The 16,672-nt window shown below is 54.9% G+C and overlaps 1 protein-coding gene across 2 annotated transcripts in view; it reads right to left on the bottom strand.

Moving 5' to 3' along the window:
• Positions 1-1,061: 1,061 nt before the first annotated feature.
• MED26 (mediator complex subunit 26) overlaps positions 1,062-16,672 on the bottom strand; it is a 54,734-nt gene continuing 39,123 nt past the window's right edge. The window contains exons 1-3 of one of the 2 annotated variants that reach the window (XM_030935291.1): positions 11,904-12,120; positions 4,485-4,559; positions 1,062-3,830 (exon numbers count right to left, since the gene is read on the bottom strand). In XM_030935291.1, the coding sequence (XP_030791151.1) occupies positions 2,175-3,830; positions 4,485-4,550 (1,722 nt within the window). In that variant the 5' untranslated portion in view covers positions 4,551-4,559; positions 11,904-12,120 and the 3' untranslated portion in view covers positions 1,062-2,174. Of the gene's footprint in view, positions 3,831-4,484; positions 4,560-11,903; positions 12,121-16,672 lie in introns of those variants that run through there. The other variant, XM_010361480.2, reaches the window with a different exon arrangement.

Below are 16,672 nucleotides of genomic sequence, written 5' to 3'. Positions count from 1 at the left end.
GCTGCAGCCTGTCCCAAAGTTCTAGAGATGCTGGTAGGAGGCCAAGCTCTGCACCCTAATATCCTCCAGCTGTGCCCTGTGTGTATCAGAGTAAAGTCACATCCTTGAGACACCACATATCAGCAGAGCTGTTAAACACAGGCACAGTGAACTTGGGAAAATGTAACTATAGGCACCCTCCAGCACAGCTGAGTGTCAGATACTTCCACTGACATGCTGTGTTTTAGTTCTCACAACTCTGGGGTAGGTATTTTCACCCCCCAAATGGGGACATGTGCACAGGAGTGAAGAGATGAGCTCAGAGCCACACAGCTGGTGGGTGGCAGGCCTGGGTTCAACCTCATCCTGCCCTCAAAGCCACTTCGCCCACGGCCTTTTGTTGGGGAGGGGAGTGTATTCTGCACCAAGCTTTTGCCAGGAATCCCTGCTGGCTCTGAAACTGGCTCTGGACTGACTGTAGTCTTACAGGCTGGAAGGAACCCTTGGTTTGCTCTGTGAGATTGCATGTCTTAAGGTGTAGCTGTTTCTTCATTTGTGAAATTAAGCAGATATGGATAAGATGACCTATTCCAAAGTGAAAAACTAGAAAACCAAAGTCTTAGCCTACAGTTTCAGGGAAGAGGGGGAACTAAAAGATGATCAGTTTATAGTCAAGGGAGAACTATTTTTTTGGAGTCAGCAACAACCAGCTAGTAAGGCAGCCGGGGGCCAGGGCCACAGGGTGGGCTGCCACACACACACACAGCTCTGAGCCTCTGGTATTTTGTTAAGGTGGGGGTAGTCACTGAGATCTGTGCTATGGAGCCTCCTACGGAGGGCTGCTTTCTAGGCCAGGTAAAGTCTGGGTGAGACAACGTTCCTTAACGTGGCCCTGAATGAATAAAATGTGGAGGTCCTCCGAAATGCAGCAGCAGGCTAGCAGGTGGACTTCAAGGCCCAGTGCCCTGTCCTGTCTCCCTGCATTGCAGCTGTTGGGGTCTAGGTCTTTCTGGCTAATCCACAATCCAGGAAAGGGCTGATTTGGCTGTGAAGGTCCAAATGAGAAAAGATTCTCAGACTGGTTTGTGCAAATGTTTTTTTTTTTTTTTTATTTCCACATTTATATCACAAGGTGTCCACTTACTGGACCAAATAGCAAAGTTGCTCCCTTCTGCGTCCTGAGAACACAGAAGTCTAGGTACTGTACATTCACTAAGGCTCCTTGTTTTTGCAAATCGCGTTTATGACAAATAACCATAAGGCAAACGAATCTAAAGGAATGGTTATGAGTGTTTCCAGCGTACAGACAGGTCTTCCCCCTCGCCCCACAGTACAGCATAAAACCAGTAGCACCCACGGTAACTTTTGTGTTGTTTTGGGAGGACTCTAGAAAGGTGAAGTTTTCTAGATGTGTATAGGAAGGGAAAAAAGAAAGGGAGGAAGAAAGGAAAGGTTTTTTTTTTGTCTGGTGGTCTGATGGAAGTTGTTAAAATAAACATGAAAAAACTTAAATTTTTGCAGCATTTCTTTAAAAACGGGGTTATAACTGAAACCAGATATAAACAGGTGGCTGCCCATGGAGTGTGGGTCACCCTGGCTGGCCAGCTGGCCCGCCTGCCCAATGCCAGTGGCTCACTACAGCTGAGAAGCTTCTGGCACATGACGGACAACACTGACCTGACAGTGGCTGAGTAGGGAGCAAACAGAGGCAGCATGGCCCACTGTCTCACAGACACTCAGGGCCAAATTAAAGAACAGAAAATGCAAGAGAAATGAGATGCGTGCTTCTGTTGCTGTGTTAAAGGTAACCTCTCCACAGGTTTTCTGTGCCTGCCTGCAACTGAGGTCCCAGCTTTCAGGTGCTGGAAAGTGTCCGCACCTCTTCAGGGGTGAGGGACTAACGCTTTTTATAGCTGGTTTGCTATAGAGTTCTGAACTCACTTTGCCGTCCTTCCTTCCACGCGGTCCTTCCTTCGCAATTTTGTTAGTAAACTGGTAGCAGCATTTCACAAAAGGAGAGTTTTGAGGGAAGAGTGCAGAGAGACCGCGTGACTCCCGCCCCCTCCCTCCTGCCCGGGCTGGACTCCCCGAGTTCCCAGCACAGGAGGCAGCTGGGCCCCGGCCACCCGCCCACCTGCCTGCCCGCCTGCCCGGCTTCTGCAAGATGGGAATGCACTTCGTGGCTGACGGGCCGGTCAGTCCAAACAGACATAAGGCAGAATGTTCAAGCGCCCGTCATCGCCGTGCGGATCAAGCGATATGCACTGCGTCCAGTCATACCAGTTACCCTGTGTGTCCTGACACCCATTCACCCCCGGCCACTGGCTGGCCTGGATTCTGTCGAGATCGTCCTGTGTGATATCCCGGGTCAGCCCGGGGAGGTCTGTGGGCGGGCTTTGAGGCAACAGCACGTGCAGCTGCCTGGCCCCTTGCCGGGTGCTCTCCTCCTGCTTCAGGTACTCAGACATGAAGTGGTGAGCCCCCGGGGTCTGCGCGCCCGACGATGAGAGCAGGCTGCTCTGCCGGCTCAGGTAGGACTGGATGATCTCGTTGCGTGACAGCTCCTTCCAGTTCGTCTGTTCAAAGGGGCTCTGGAGGCTGGCCTTGGCCTCCTGCTTGTCCAGCTCTGTCCTGGACTGCTGCTCCATGTGCACAGGGCTGTCTGCCCGCACTGGCTCTTTCTGGGTCAGAGGTTTGATCTGTCTTGTCATGGGGTCAAAGGTGAGCTTCCGCTCTTTTAACCGGACAGGCTTGACGCCCGCCTCAGCCACCTGCCCGTCCAAGTTAACTGTGTAGTCTCGAGGCCGGTACCTCTTCTTCTTTTTACTGTCCGAGCCCCCTGAGGAGGCAGCGTCACTGTCCGCCTTGGAGGAGTCTGGGGAGAAGCCCGCCCGGGACAGGAGGGGCTCGGCTGGGGACAGCCCTGCCTTGCAGCCCGGCCCCGCCAGCCGCTGGTGGCTTTCCGGCTGCTCAAGCCAGCGCACTGGGCTTTCCGCACTGGGCAGCAGCTCAAGCCGCCGTACAGGGGGTGTGGACGGTTGTGCCAGTGGAAGCGGTGATGGCACCTGTGTGGCATCGAGCGCCTGGGGCCGCGGTGAGGGGCTGGGCACAGAGCCCTTGGGTGCATACAAGCTCTGCTGCCGGGCAAAGGAGCCCTCATGCCGTGAGTTCCGAGGACTGAAAGAGCAGCGAGGGGGCCCCTTGGGGTGGGGAGGCCCCGGAGTCTCATCCACCCTGTCCAACTGCTGCAGCACCGAAGCCTTTGGCTGCAAGCAGGGTCCAGGGGGCTTGCCCAGGCCCGGGGAGCTGGTGTGCGGCCGCACAGCGTTGACGGGGATCTTGCCACTGTGCTTGTCATTCTCGCCACGCTCCAGGCGACCGCCCTCTGGGCCTGCATGCCCACTGCCATCCAGGGAGCCAGGGAAGCTCTCTGGACTCCCACTGATCCCATTGGTGGGGAGGGGGGATGAGTTGGGGACCAGGGGATCGTGGCTAGCTTTGGAGACCTTAGGTGGCGGCCCTGGGTGGCCGAGGTCACGCTGGTCACCCCGGCGCTTGCGGCTGCCCAGCCTGTCCAGCCGCTGCCCGGGCAGCCTCTGGAGGTCATTGCGGCTTTTCAGGTCATGGATGCTCCTGGGCGGGCCAGCCGCCCCCACCTCCGGCCGGCAGTTGTGTGCACCCCCGTTGGCAGAGCCAGTGGCCCCCGCCAGCCCCCGCAGCGCTGCCTCATGCTGGTGCGCTGGCTCGATGAGCTTCTGCCAGCTCCGCAGCAGCTTCTTGGCCCGCTTGGCGAGCTCCTCGTTCTTGGTTTTCTTGCGGACGTCGTTGATGAGCTTCCCAAGTCGTGTTTCCTACAACCAGAAAGAGAGATGATGACATACTTTCGGGACAGGGACTTCCTCATGAGCTGAGCCAGAAATGGTGGGAAGTGTCCCTGACAATGAAATGACCCAGTTCCCACTGAGCCCTAAACTGCCAGCTTCCCTGGCACAAAACTTCTGGGGATTTCCGGTCCTTTGTGACAATATAAATTCTGAAACCTAGTCCCCAGACCTTCAGGGTCCCAGGTGGCTTCTCAGCAGTGCTGTCCCGCAGGCTCCTGGTGCCAGGGGGCTGTGGATTGTCAAGGCCACTGTAAGGACACTGCCAGGGAGGCTTTCTGGATGAGAGGGTGCGGTGGCCAAGGCGGCAGCACAGAGGGTCTGCTTCAAGTGGAGGGTTGGGGACGATTGCCTCTCACTGGAGCCTCCCCCAAGCACACCTCTCCTGATGTCCCCATGTGCCCATGAAGTGTGCTGGGCATGTAGGATGGGATTAATGCCACTTGGTCACTGCAGTGCCCACGGGACAGCAAGATCACGGGGCACAAGCTGTGAGGGCACACCGCCTCTCTTGGTCCTCTGAAGCAAAGACACATGCTCCTAGAAGCTGGGGAAGGACCTGGGTTGGTGCCGTCCCCTGTCCCCCATTCTGCACTCCCAAATGCTGGGGTCTGGGATACTCACCTCAAGTGCCTCTTTGGTAATGGGGTATTTCTCCAGGCTGGAGATGACTTCCAGCACCGCCACCATGTTCCGGATCTGTGGAAATAAAGAAAAAGCCATTTGTCAGGTCCCTGCCCTTCTCCCCTGGGAGGCTGGGACACCCTACCCCAGCCTGCTCCAGTCTCTCCCCAACCCCAGAGCAAGAGGAGCTGGCAGCACTGAAGTCCCCACTCCATGTAGTCTCCTACCTGCTCCCCGGGCCAACCTGGCACCCAGCACCCAGTGCTCATCCTCACCCACTGTCCGACCTCCTCCAGTGTGTGGTGTGCGGTTGGCTCCAAACCCTCCAGTGTACATGGTACATATCCACCCAACTGCTGAAACCCAGGATGCTTGTGAAACAAGAGCTGCTCCTGATACTTAAAATGACCTCTACTCTGCCATCTGATGGGAGTGGGAGAGGAGATACTGAAGAATTCATCGAATAAAATCCACCAAGCTTAAAAGATCAATACATAGGCTGGGCGCGGTGGCTCACGCCTGTAATCCCAGCACTTTGGGAGGCCAATGAGGGCGGATCATGAGATCAGGAGTTTGAGACCAGCCTGGCCTACATAGTGAAACCCCAGCTGTACTAAAAATACAAAAATTAGCTGGGTGTGCTGGCATGCGCCTGTAGTCCCAGCTACTCGGGAGGCTGAGGCATGAGAACCGCTTGAACCCGGGAGGCAGAGGTTGCAGTGAGCTGAGACCACGCCACTGCACTTCAGCCTGGGTGACAGAGCGAGACTCCGTTTAAAAAAAAAAAAAATTCAATACACAATAAGCCAGTCAATTCGAATCCAAAGACACCATAAAGAGAGCAGAAAGTCACAAAGTGGGAGAAGGCATAGGCCACAAGCCCCAAGGAGCTGTATCTGGAACACACAGAGAATGCCTGTGCAGCAGTACAGCTGACCAGGAGCCCGGCGCACAGTGGCTACAAGACAGGAACAGACACTGTGCAATGAAATGTCAGCACTAATGCTCAGCTTCTCAGCTTTATCAATAATTACGAAAACTCAAACTGAACCCACAAATGGATACATGATACACGCACCCCACTGACAATAGTAGGTACTTCTGGGGGTACAGCCAACTTTGGGGACTGCTGGACTTTGTCTGACAGAGTGAAACATGAACACATCCCATGACCAAGTAATCCCTCCCTTTTAGGATCTTGCTAGGAGCCACACCTTGTTCTAAGCACTTCCCACACATTACTAACTCCTTTAATTGTTACAAGAATTCCTACTGCTCAACCGTCACCTCTAGCAGCTACAGGTTTCTGGTGGGCTGGCTGGCAGGCGGGAACCCAGGGGCCCTGAAGAAACCACAGTGAGTAGATTACACAACTCCCCCCCACCCCTACCCCAACATGATAAAGGAGTTAAGCGGGCACATGATACAAATTAAAACAGCATAAAAGGGCACACAAGGAAATGGGCATCTCTGACCCAGCCACTGTAGCATTACCTTGCATTTTTTCCAAAAATATCCCTTGTGTATACAGGCGTATACATCTACACTTGTCACATATTTCAAAACCAAACTGACCGTGGTTCTTCCCTTTTCTGACTTAACATCAGCAATGTCCAGCCTCAAACAGAGCCCCTCATTTGGCTCACCATCCCTTCCAGATGGGGAAGGCCTGACTTGACTGTTTGACACTTAGGCACTTTCCGTTCGCCATTACAAAACAAGGCTGCAACTGACGGCAGTGACAGTCTTGACTCTGGGGTAGTGCACAGACAGCCGCAGAGGGGCCGGGGCTTCACATCCATGCAGGGTGGTCACCTCGCCCCCAGGGAGGCTGCTCCATTCCATTCCCACCAGGCCACATCCTTGCCAAGACTGCGTGGCATGAGTTTCCATAACACGATTGTAAACTCAGCATCTTACACAGCACACATTTATCATCTCAGGCTCTAGGGCTCAGAAGTCAGGTCTCGGTCTCACTGGGCTGGGATCCTCTCTGGAGGATCCATTTCCTGCTCCTTCAGGTGTTAGCAGAGTTCAGCTCTTATTTATCTATTTTTTTGAGACGAAGTTTTCCTCTTGTCACCCAGGCTGGAGTGCAATGGCATGATCTCAGCTCACTGCAACCTCCACCTCCTGGGTTCAAGCAATTCTTCTGCCTCAGCCTCCCGAGTAGCTGGGATTACAGGCGCCTGCCACCACGCCCAGCTAATTTTTGTATTTTTTTAGTAGGGATGGGGGTTTCACCATGTTGAAGGCTGGCCTGGAACTCCTGACCTCAGGTGATCCGCCCTCCTTGGCCTCCCAAAGTGCTGGGATTACAGGCGTGAGCCACCGCGTCCGGCCCAGAGTTCAGCTCTTTACACTGCAGGAATGAGGCCCCTTTTCTTGCTGGTTGTCATCTGAAGCCATTCCCAGCTTCTGGAGGGCACTGCATCCAGCTCACAGACCCTCCCCCTTATGCCAGCTACAGGCTGACTTCTCGCCCAGCATCTCTCTGACCCAGCCAGGATAGGTGCCATCTCTAAGGACTCCCTGACTAGGCAGGGCCTGCTCAGATGATCTCGGATCATCCCCCCATCTCCAGGCTGTTCCCTTAGTCACATCTGTCATGTACAGTACCACGTGCCTGGGCTCCAGGACTAGAATGTGGACGTCCTTGAGGGCTGTTAATTCTGCTGGCCTCATGGATTCTGGCTTTTCTACTCTTCTGCCCCACTTCCAGGGCAAGGCAGCCACTGCCTCTCCCTTCCTTCCCCTGTGTTGTCTCCTCTGGGTGCAAAGTTGCAGAGTGACCACAGAGCCACGACAGCAGTCCCCGCAGAGCTCCCACAAAGCTGCCCCTCTGCCAATGGGCCCATTTGCTCCTTGGCAACAACAGCCTTGCCTTGCAATGTTCTCATTCAGGGCTCCAAATGACCCTGAAAACCCTGCTTCGAGCTGCATCATGGTGGGGGTGGGCGGGTGATGTGAGAGGAGATGCAGTCGTGTCCGCACTCCTCATGCAATGGGCAGGGATCAGTGCTGGGGAGGACTGCGCCGTTAGGAGGCCAGTCCCAGACAGATAGCAAGGCCAACCACTCCCTGGCCTAGGCACTCCAGCACCGACTCAGTCCCTGGGCTTGCCACATGGCTTCACCTCCACCCTGCTGACCTCACCCTGGTATATTTGGAGCCTTGGTTCCCCACATACTCCTGAAGCAGCAGTCTTTGCAGAGCAAAACACTGCCCAGGCCCAGCTAGCCTGGTAGCACAAAGTGTTCTTGTCCTTGGGCAGACACCATCCTGCTGCCAGAAAGGAGGGAGGAGACACAACACCTGGGCAACCCCAGGGTCTGGCACTGAGCTGGTGCCCCAGAAATCACTGCTGAACCAACAGCCAGCCCCAAGAGTCTCCTGGAAGCTGTGTGGGAGCTGGGGACACCAGGCGAAGGTCTGAGGGCCCTGTGACTGGGTATCCTCACCCCTGGCCCCTCCCCTGCCTCATGAACCACGCTTAAGTGTGTGCAGAGAGGCCTTGAGCCTCTAGGAGCCCCAAGGGAAATGCTACATCCTTGGCAGTCCCCTTTCTGTCCCCAGAGTGTGAGCTGCTCACCAGAGGAGTAGAGGAGCCCGTCTGCCGTACCTGTAAGGTGCTAGAAACCTACAATCCTACGCCGTAAACAGATGAACTCTGCCAACACCTGGCGGGGCAGAAAACGGATCCTCCAGAAAGGAGCACAGCCTGCTGCTGCCTGGATCCCAGCCCAGTGAGACTGGACCTGACTTCTGAGCCCTAGAGCCTGAGATGATAAATGTATGTTGTATAAGACACAGAGAGAGGGTGAGTGCCCAATGCGGCCACTCCCTGGAGCCAGCAGAAGGCACTCAGTGATGTCAGCAGAGCTAAGGATGGGGGCAAGGTGAGACTGTCCTGCCCTGCGACCTCTGGGGCCTTGATGTCAAGCAGCCTGAGCACTGTGTGGGGAGCGCCACCTGAGCATTCCAGACATAGGCCTCCCAGGCCCAGGAGGCAGACACTGAGCAATGCAGCTAGGAATCCCTGCAAAGGGACTGGCCCGGACCTCTTGCCCCCAAGCCCAGGCACATTGAGCCAGAATGCTCCACAGATCCTCTTTATAGATGGCCACGGTCTGTCCCAAGGAACACTTGGCACCTAATTGGTGTTGGTCCCATAGGAGCAAAACATGAGCTGGCTTCTGACCCTGGCCCTGGGGACCCTGCCTTAACAAGCAACTCACCCCCCACCCAGGAGTGGCAGGTCTCCCACTCTCACGGAGGTGGCCCTGTGGGTGGCAGAGGCGCCAGGACTTGTATGTCGCTGAGGGGAGGCTCCCACTCTGACTCCAGGCCTGAGAAGTCCAGCATGAACCCTCAGGGCAGGGAGGCAGGCCACAGGGTGAGGGCAGCACGCATCTAAGGTGGCCTCCCAGGGAGGTCAAAAAAGGATGTGGCAGAACGAGCTGTGTCCATCTGGGCTGGAGACTGACCTCCATGCTGAAAAGCAGAAAAGAGCTGGAGAAGAATGGGCAGGGAGCTGGCCAGACAGCACCAAAGTCTTACGGCAGGGGAGGGGCCAGAGGTAAGGACATTGGGAGGAAAAACAGACCAAAAAGACCCCAGGCGGCTCCTTCACAAGCTGTCTTCTATCCCCCTTAGCCACTGCCCCCCCAGACCACCTGCCCTTGCCCTGTTTCTGGGATGCCCTTGGCACCTGTCCGTCTATCTGGGGAAGTACACTAGATCCTAATCTCAACACAGACACAGTTTTGACTCCACATGGGAAGCCACTCCAGAAGATAGCCTCACAGGATGGCTTTAGGGCAGCTCTTCGGGCTTGCCAGGGCCACGTGGCCTGATGGCCAATTGCAGCCTCTTGCTGTCAGGAATAGCCTGGCACATCTGAGGCCCCCTCATCCTTTGGATTCTCCCTTGGGATTTGTTCCCAGTCGAAAAAAGCCTCTCAAAACACCTGCCAAGTGGCTTTCCCAAAGCGGCAGGAATCCCATCAGGAAGTGCAGCCTCTCACTTCTCCACTAGGGACCCCTCAATAGATGTAGATGGGTCTGACCTTCCTTAACCACCAGCGAAGACAGGCGTTGCCTCCCCTTTCTACCAACACGGCTGCCCCTGCCCACTTCACTTGCTTCAGTTTGGCCTCTTCATTGCTGCAGGAAGTGCCTGTGAAGGGCAAGGGTGTTGAGTGGGGGTGGGGGGTGTTGACAGCAGAACCTCCATGCAGCTACTAGGAGAAGGGCAGGGGTAAATGCAGCAGGGAGCACTCTGGAAGCAGGTGGGACCTCCCTGAGGTGCCTGCTCCAAAGGCAGGCAGGGCAGGAAGTTAGCAGGTGGGACCAGGTGTGGCACAGGTATACCTCTAGGTCCAGCCCAGCCACTGGGGACATGAATGTTGATGGAACTGACTCCACTGTCACACCGAACACTTTCAGGTCTTAGAATGGAAATCCATGAGGCATGATCAGGTACACATAGGCCAATAGGAATGTGAATGTTAACTTGTCCTTCTGGAATCTCAGAGAAACCAAGTGGGGAGGCCTGGTCTCAGGCCACAGGCATCACAGCTAGCATAGATACCGAGGAAGAACCGTTTGCATCCAGGCAGAGGGTGAACCGGGGACCACCAGCACAGCCCTCAGCACACAGGTGCCCCACACCTCAGGGATGCCCCAGGAACACACGCATGGGGGCATGGAGGGGACAACTTCTCACCCAAGACCACAGGAGGTCTGGCTGTCCCAGGGCTCTTTTGTGGTCATCCTTCTATATGAGAACTTAGAAAGGCTTCCACGGGCGTGGTGATGTGTACCTGTAGTCCCAGGTACTCAGGAGGCTGAGGCAGGAAAATTGCTCAAACCCAGGAGGCGGAGGTTGCAGTGAGCCGAGATCGCGCCACTGCACTCTGCCTGGGCGACAGAGCAAGACTCTGTCTCAAAAAACAAACAAATGAAAAAACGAAACAAAACACCCAAAAACCCAAAACAAAAAAAAAAAAAGAAAGGCTTCCAGAAAGGCTGGCACCTTTGTCCCTGGAGAGCCCCACAGCCTGTGCTAAGCCACAATTCCAGCCAGCCTAACTGGTGACATGTGCTGTTCAGCTCACAGGAAATGTGAGGAAGGAGGCGGGGCTGGACACGCACAGAGACAGCCTGAGGGAGGGGCCGGCACCCCTCAGAAGCAGCCTGGGTCAGACGCCTGGAGCTGCGTGAGACACCTCATTCTCCCACACCCTGGGAGTAGTGGGGAACCCTGTGTGCCACTTCGCAGCACGCCACGCTCCATGTGAGCTATTAAAGACCCACCATGCAGCCTCATCTTTCAGTGACATGTTCCTGAAGAAATAATACAATCTGGAATTTGCTACAGAATCATCCCGTAGGGTGAGTGACAGGAGGGGGACAGGTAAAACAAAGTCACATGGCTGTAAGCAGCTATCTACTGAAGCAGGATGGTTACCTTTCTCTACTTTTATGCTTGAAATTTGTCACAAATAAAGATGAGAAAATACATCTATTTCCTAGCATTTGTTTGGGAGAGTTCACCGATCTAGAAGGACTGGCAGCCATCTAAAGGGGAAGTGAGCAAATAGCTGTTTCCACCTCCTCATAGTGGCTTCGCTGTCCACTGTCTGGCCCCTGAGTGAGGCAGAAAGGGCCAAGGGCTGGGTAGGATGCCACCTCCCTCCATGTGAGCCTGTCTCAAGTCTCAAGCCTCCTAACCGATTCGAACTGCACAACACCATCTATCTGGTGAGACCTGAGGAGACCCTCACCAAGCTCCCCTACCCTAGTACTGGGCTGCTGCTTAACAGACCTGGTGCGGAAACAGCAGGCACCCCTGGGGCTGGAGAGGGGAGCTCTGAGTGCCCGTGCCAGCTGTCCACCCCGGTCCGACTCTCAGGTATCCTCATGCCTCTCTTCTAAAGGAAGCCACAGAGAGCCCGAACCAGGGGTACGCGCTAGGTCGACAGTTCCTTCCTGCAGGGAGAGGCCTGACCTGCACCAGGAAGGAGCCCAGGACAGCCACCACCACAGAGAAGACAGACCCTCAAGTGGCCCAGACCAGGAGGGAGGAGTTGGCAAGAAGGGGCGGGGGCTAGGTCACTCTCTCCCAGAAGGGGAGAAACATAACAATGAGCCAACAGTAACCCAGGGAAGGGACAGCCGTCACTCCACACGCTGCCCAGCCCCAGTCAGCAATGCCTCCCTCCCATCTGTGATCCACATCCTATGGCTCTGGGCACAGCTGAGTCATACATAGGACACGGCCACTCAGAACTTTCTTTCCATGGTTTCCCCGAAAGGCCAGCCGGCAGCACTCCTCTGTGGCCCTGTGAAACCCAGTGACACCTCTGACCTCTCCAGAGTCCAGAAGACTTGACTCTTGACTCTTCTGAAAACCTACCTACGACAGGGCGCGTGGAATCACCTTTCAAACCAAACTCCTGTTGGTAAATATTTTAATTGGGCCGCGGCATGCGTCCGAGTTTTTCTTCTGTGAAGAGGATCACTGGGTCTGAGTGCAAAGCTGGGGCCTGCTCAGTGGAGTGGACCCGCTACTGACCAGCCTCTTCCTCGCTTTATTACAGGGGTGCGTAGGTAAAACCCCTAGGCCTTGAGTAATTACTGCTGGGGATTTCCAGCCCTGGTCTGAAACAAGGAACTGAGACTGAGTTTTGAGTCCCAGCAGCCCCTTGCCTTGCCTCTCCATTTTCTCCACATCTGAACTGTTCCCACCCCGCCTGAGATCCTCAGCCTCTTGGGAGTGCAGCTGTGGTGGCAAAGGGGAAACCCTGTGCTGCCCAAGGTCTGACCAACCAATAGAACCAAGGGTGCCGAGCCTGGGCACACAGCTCGCACAGGACCATCACTGGTGGGTTGCCCTTGGGCCAAGTTCTTTCACTTCATCCTCATGAGCATACTCTACAGATAAGGCAACTGAGGGCCAGGAAGGTAATGGAGGTCCCGGGTAGACCACACAGCTAGAAGACGGTGAGGCCTGGCCTTCCACTAGCCTGACATGGCTACGAAACACACAGGGCCCATCTGGTGCTTTGAGTGGGTGGGGTGAAGGGTACCAGGTGCCACCAGCCTGTGGTGATGTCGGCACTCTGCAAAGACTCTCCTGGCGTGCCCCTGCAGTGAAATGCACAGGTTACAAACAGTTCCTTGAACCCACACAGGGCCACCTCCACAGCGTCCATGTTGTATCTGCCTTGTCCCCAGGATGCCTGAGAGGCAGGGCCAGGGTGACCCACGCACGCAAGGGCCACCATAGCAGGACTTCAGATGGCACTGGAGCCCGCTCCCCACCGGGCTGGCCCCGGGAACAGTGCACATGGAGCACGGACTGCAGCAGTTCTGTACTCCCCCACCTCAGTGTCTGGCCAGCCTTCCTGACCACCCTGGACAGTGGGCAGCACTGCCCTGGCAGCCTGTGGGCCCACACTCGTGTCCCATAGCCCACATAACCTGCTTCTCGGGCTCAAAACAGCCCCTGCTGAGGCCTCAGTGGCAAAGCACCTGTAAAAAATGGTTCACTTTTAAAACCAACAATGGGGAAGTTGTCGGGTTTTTTTTTTTTTTTTTTAATGCAGAATGGTCTAGACAGTAATTTACAAAAACTACTTAGCTCAAAAGACTGTGGAAGTGTTCATCAGCAAGCAAGCTGTCCTTCCAAACCCAAACACGCCACAGATGGCACCCAGAAGCAGACAGTCTGCCTTCAATGTGCTAAGCATTCTAATGCCGTCCGCGGCTGAGTCACCTCGCCCACCCCCCAACCCCCAACACACAGTCGTGTCTGCTGAGGACACACGGGTGAATCAAACAGGGCTTTGCTGGGAGAGTGTGTGTCTGTGATTTGGTTCCCGCCACACCAAGTCTTCCTGCTTCTGACAAACTCTGCACGTGTTCCCAGGCAGCTGGGAGCCAAACTGCCTCTAGTGCAAGTCAGTGCAAGAGGCGGCACCTGTATCCCCCGAGGAGTGCTGCTGTGCTCACCCTCGGGCAGTCGTCACCCTGCACTCTCCACTCAGTCTCTTGGGGCTGGTGCAGGTCCACCAGGCTCTGCCTGGTGAAGACACCTTCCTCTGAGAGGACCTCATGGGAGCCTCAAACCCCAGGGGCAAAGCCTCAAGTTTACAGCGTCTCAGAAGAATGACACTGGGAGGAAGAATGACACTGGGAGGAACAATGATGGGAGGGTGCATGTCTCAGCCACAGCCACCAAGTTCACCACTTGAAAAACACTTCCTGCTGGGGCCCTCCTGCTACTCCCGGGAGCAGCCGGCCACCTGAGTGGTCTGTCATGTCCATGTGGCCCTCCCTGTCGTGCAGCCAAAGCTTCTGTAATGCTTGCTCGAGTATGCAACTGCACGCTACAACTTGGCCCAGGGGACGGGAAATGCTACCTGAGCACAGGCAGCACGCGGAGCCCTGACTGAATCCCAAGAGCAACTCAGAAAGAGGAAGCCCAGGACTTGGAGCAGAAGTGGGAGCTCCATCAGTAGGCATGCCTGACCTCTGCAGCGAGAGAAACCTGCAGATGAAGCCAGGAGGCAGGCAGTGCTGCTCTCCACAGCCACTGCCCCCACAGCATCCTTCCCTCCCACTTTCTGTTTTAGCAGCTCTTCCCAACCAAACTACCAACCTAGACTCTCCTGACCTCTGCTTCAGGTCTGCAGAACTTACAATTCTTATTGCCATTTGGCCCTTTGTGAAGGCACAAGAGCTCTCAAAGCTCATCTGTAAATTGATTCGTTGCTACACGGATAGAAGTGGAGCAGTGGGAAGCCAAGCAGAGCCCTGGTGATAGCACGCTGGGTGGGGGCTTCTCCCTCCCAGCCTCTCTCTTCCAGGAGCAGCCGATAAGAATGCCAGCTGCAGAAGACTGGAAATGACCCAACATCCTCAGGGGAAACACACACACAGTGCTCGGCCCATATATGTTCTGCCAAAGACAGAGCCCAAATAAGAACGAGCCAGCTTTTCAGGAATCAACAGGGAACAACCTTCAAGAGACTGCCAAGCACAGAGATGCATACAACAGCACACCCTGTGCCGCCGCCTGGAAGAACCTAGCTGAGGCTGGGCAGACAAGGACCTGACGGTGGAACCATGCTTAGCTGTAGCAGGGGACTGCACCTGGCATCCAGCACTGACGCAAGACCCATCACTGATTGGAACCCAGTTCCTCCTCAGAGAGCATGAGAAAACCACAAGATGGTATCTGCAGATCATGAATGGTGTGCTGGAGACCACGCCCCAAGGGGACAGGCCACGAGGGCTGGCACACTGCACTTTCTGCTGGGTTGCTCTGTGGTCTGTAAGATCTGTTCAGGCAGGGCAGTGCCCAGCACGGCACCTGGAGGCAGCCTCAGAGGCCCACTGAGAGAGGAAGCCGAAGGAGAGCAGCCCCTCGCCTGTCTGTCCCATTGGGCTGCTGTAAGATCCTGAGAACTAATGACATTCTAGAATTCCCTGAGACAAGTCATCAAATGCTCTCTGAGCACTGACTGCACACAGGTGCTCCACCAAACTCCAGGCCCACTGGATGCTGGGAGGGGGCGTTAGGATCCCTGCGTACTGACCCAGAGGAATAGACAGAGACAGCCAAGGTCAAGAACAGAAGCAACAGATAAAATGCCACTGAGGCTCTCACCCAGGCTGCCAGGAAACCCCAGGGGAGGACTACACTTGGCTGAGGTCCAGGGCCACCCCTTCCTCCACAGCTCCTGGGCTCTATGTGGAGCTGGAGGGACAGGAGTGGACACTGGGGCCTTCTCAGTGGGTATTCCTGCAACAAGGGCCATGATGGAGAGAACCAAGGACACTGAAATCCATGGAACAGACTGGTGACTCTGTGGATCCCATGTTAACCACCATTTAAGGATGGACACTCACGCTATGATCCAGCAATTCCACTCCAGGCAGCATCAACAGAAATGCACTCAGAGCAGCTGCATTCAGAACAGCCCCAACTGAAAACAGCCCACGCGGCCACCAACAGAACGCCAAATAAATAAATTACGGTCTGTCCGTTCAATGTCGGATGAACAAACTGCTGCTACACATAACCTCAAAGACAAATCTCAAAACAATGTCGAGTCAAAGAGCCAAACACAAAAAAACACATTTTTTTTTTTTTTGTCCTGGATTAAAAGGTCAAAAGCAGGCAAGACTTCTGGATGGTGAGAGCAGTCAGGGTAGTGGCAGGCAGAAAGTGACTAGGAGAGGACGTTGAGGATGGCTTCAGGGGAAAGGCTCTGTTCCTTGACCTGGGTGGACTGGGGTTCTCAAATGTGTTCATAAATGTTCCTTCAACTGTAAAACTTGGGACTTGTACACTTTTCTACATGTATATTTTCTAGACTATATTTGTAAAGGTTGTTAAAAATAACCTACTGTGTGTGAATTCCATGATCTTAGAGGCCACCTCATCCTACAGAAACAGATGGCGAAGCTGTCAGGGTTGTGGAGGAGGGAGAGGTGTTGGCAAAGCAGCCCCTCGCTCCCCACGGCCCAGACCCTCTGAGAGCCCCACAGAACAAGGTCTGAAAACAGCTTCAACATAAGCCCCGGCCACCTCTACAACACACAGTGATGCAATGTGCACTGTGCTTCACTGCTCACTGAGAAGCGTGTCTGCACTCTCCTGCCCTGGATGGGGCTGGGGAGGACAAGGGCACTCTGAAGCTTCCCCAGCAGGAGTACTCAGTTGATGAGTCTCGCTACTGGAAAGAGGCAGACAGGCAGCACCCACTGCCTGGGCATGGTGCCAGCACCCTGCAGGGCACTGGGGTCTTGCCATACCATGGTCTCCCCTGAGACCACAGATACCCGCCCCCCACCCCCAACAGGTATTAAGCCACTTTCCCATCCAAGAAGCCAGGGTGCCAGCTAGCCACAGATTAATTACTAACCTAACCTGCTACCCCATGCAGCCAGCACACACCTGCCTCCCTGCTCCACTGTGACACAGGAGACTTTAGGATGAGGCAAATCTGCATATCTACACAGTGGAAAAGGACAGTGAAGAAATTCCTCTTCTACTCCTAGTTTGCTGAGAGGTTTTATCAGGAATGGATGTCCGATTTTGTCAAATGCTTTTCCTGTATGTACTGGGATGATTATAAGGCTTTTCTTTTCTGGCCTTGTAACATGGTTAATTAC

Source organism: Rhinopithecus roxellana, chromosome 8 (genome assembly GCF_007565055.1).
Source record: "Rhinopithecus roxellana isolate Shanxi Qingling chromosome 8, ASM756505v1, whole genome shotgun sequence".
NCBI lineage: Eukaryota > Metazoa > Chordata > Mammalia > Primates > Cercopithecidae > Rhinopithecus > Rhinopithecus roxellana.
The sequence above is the reverse complement of the archived record's forward strand: the minus strand, read 5'-3'. Positions and strand labels throughout refer to the sequence as shown.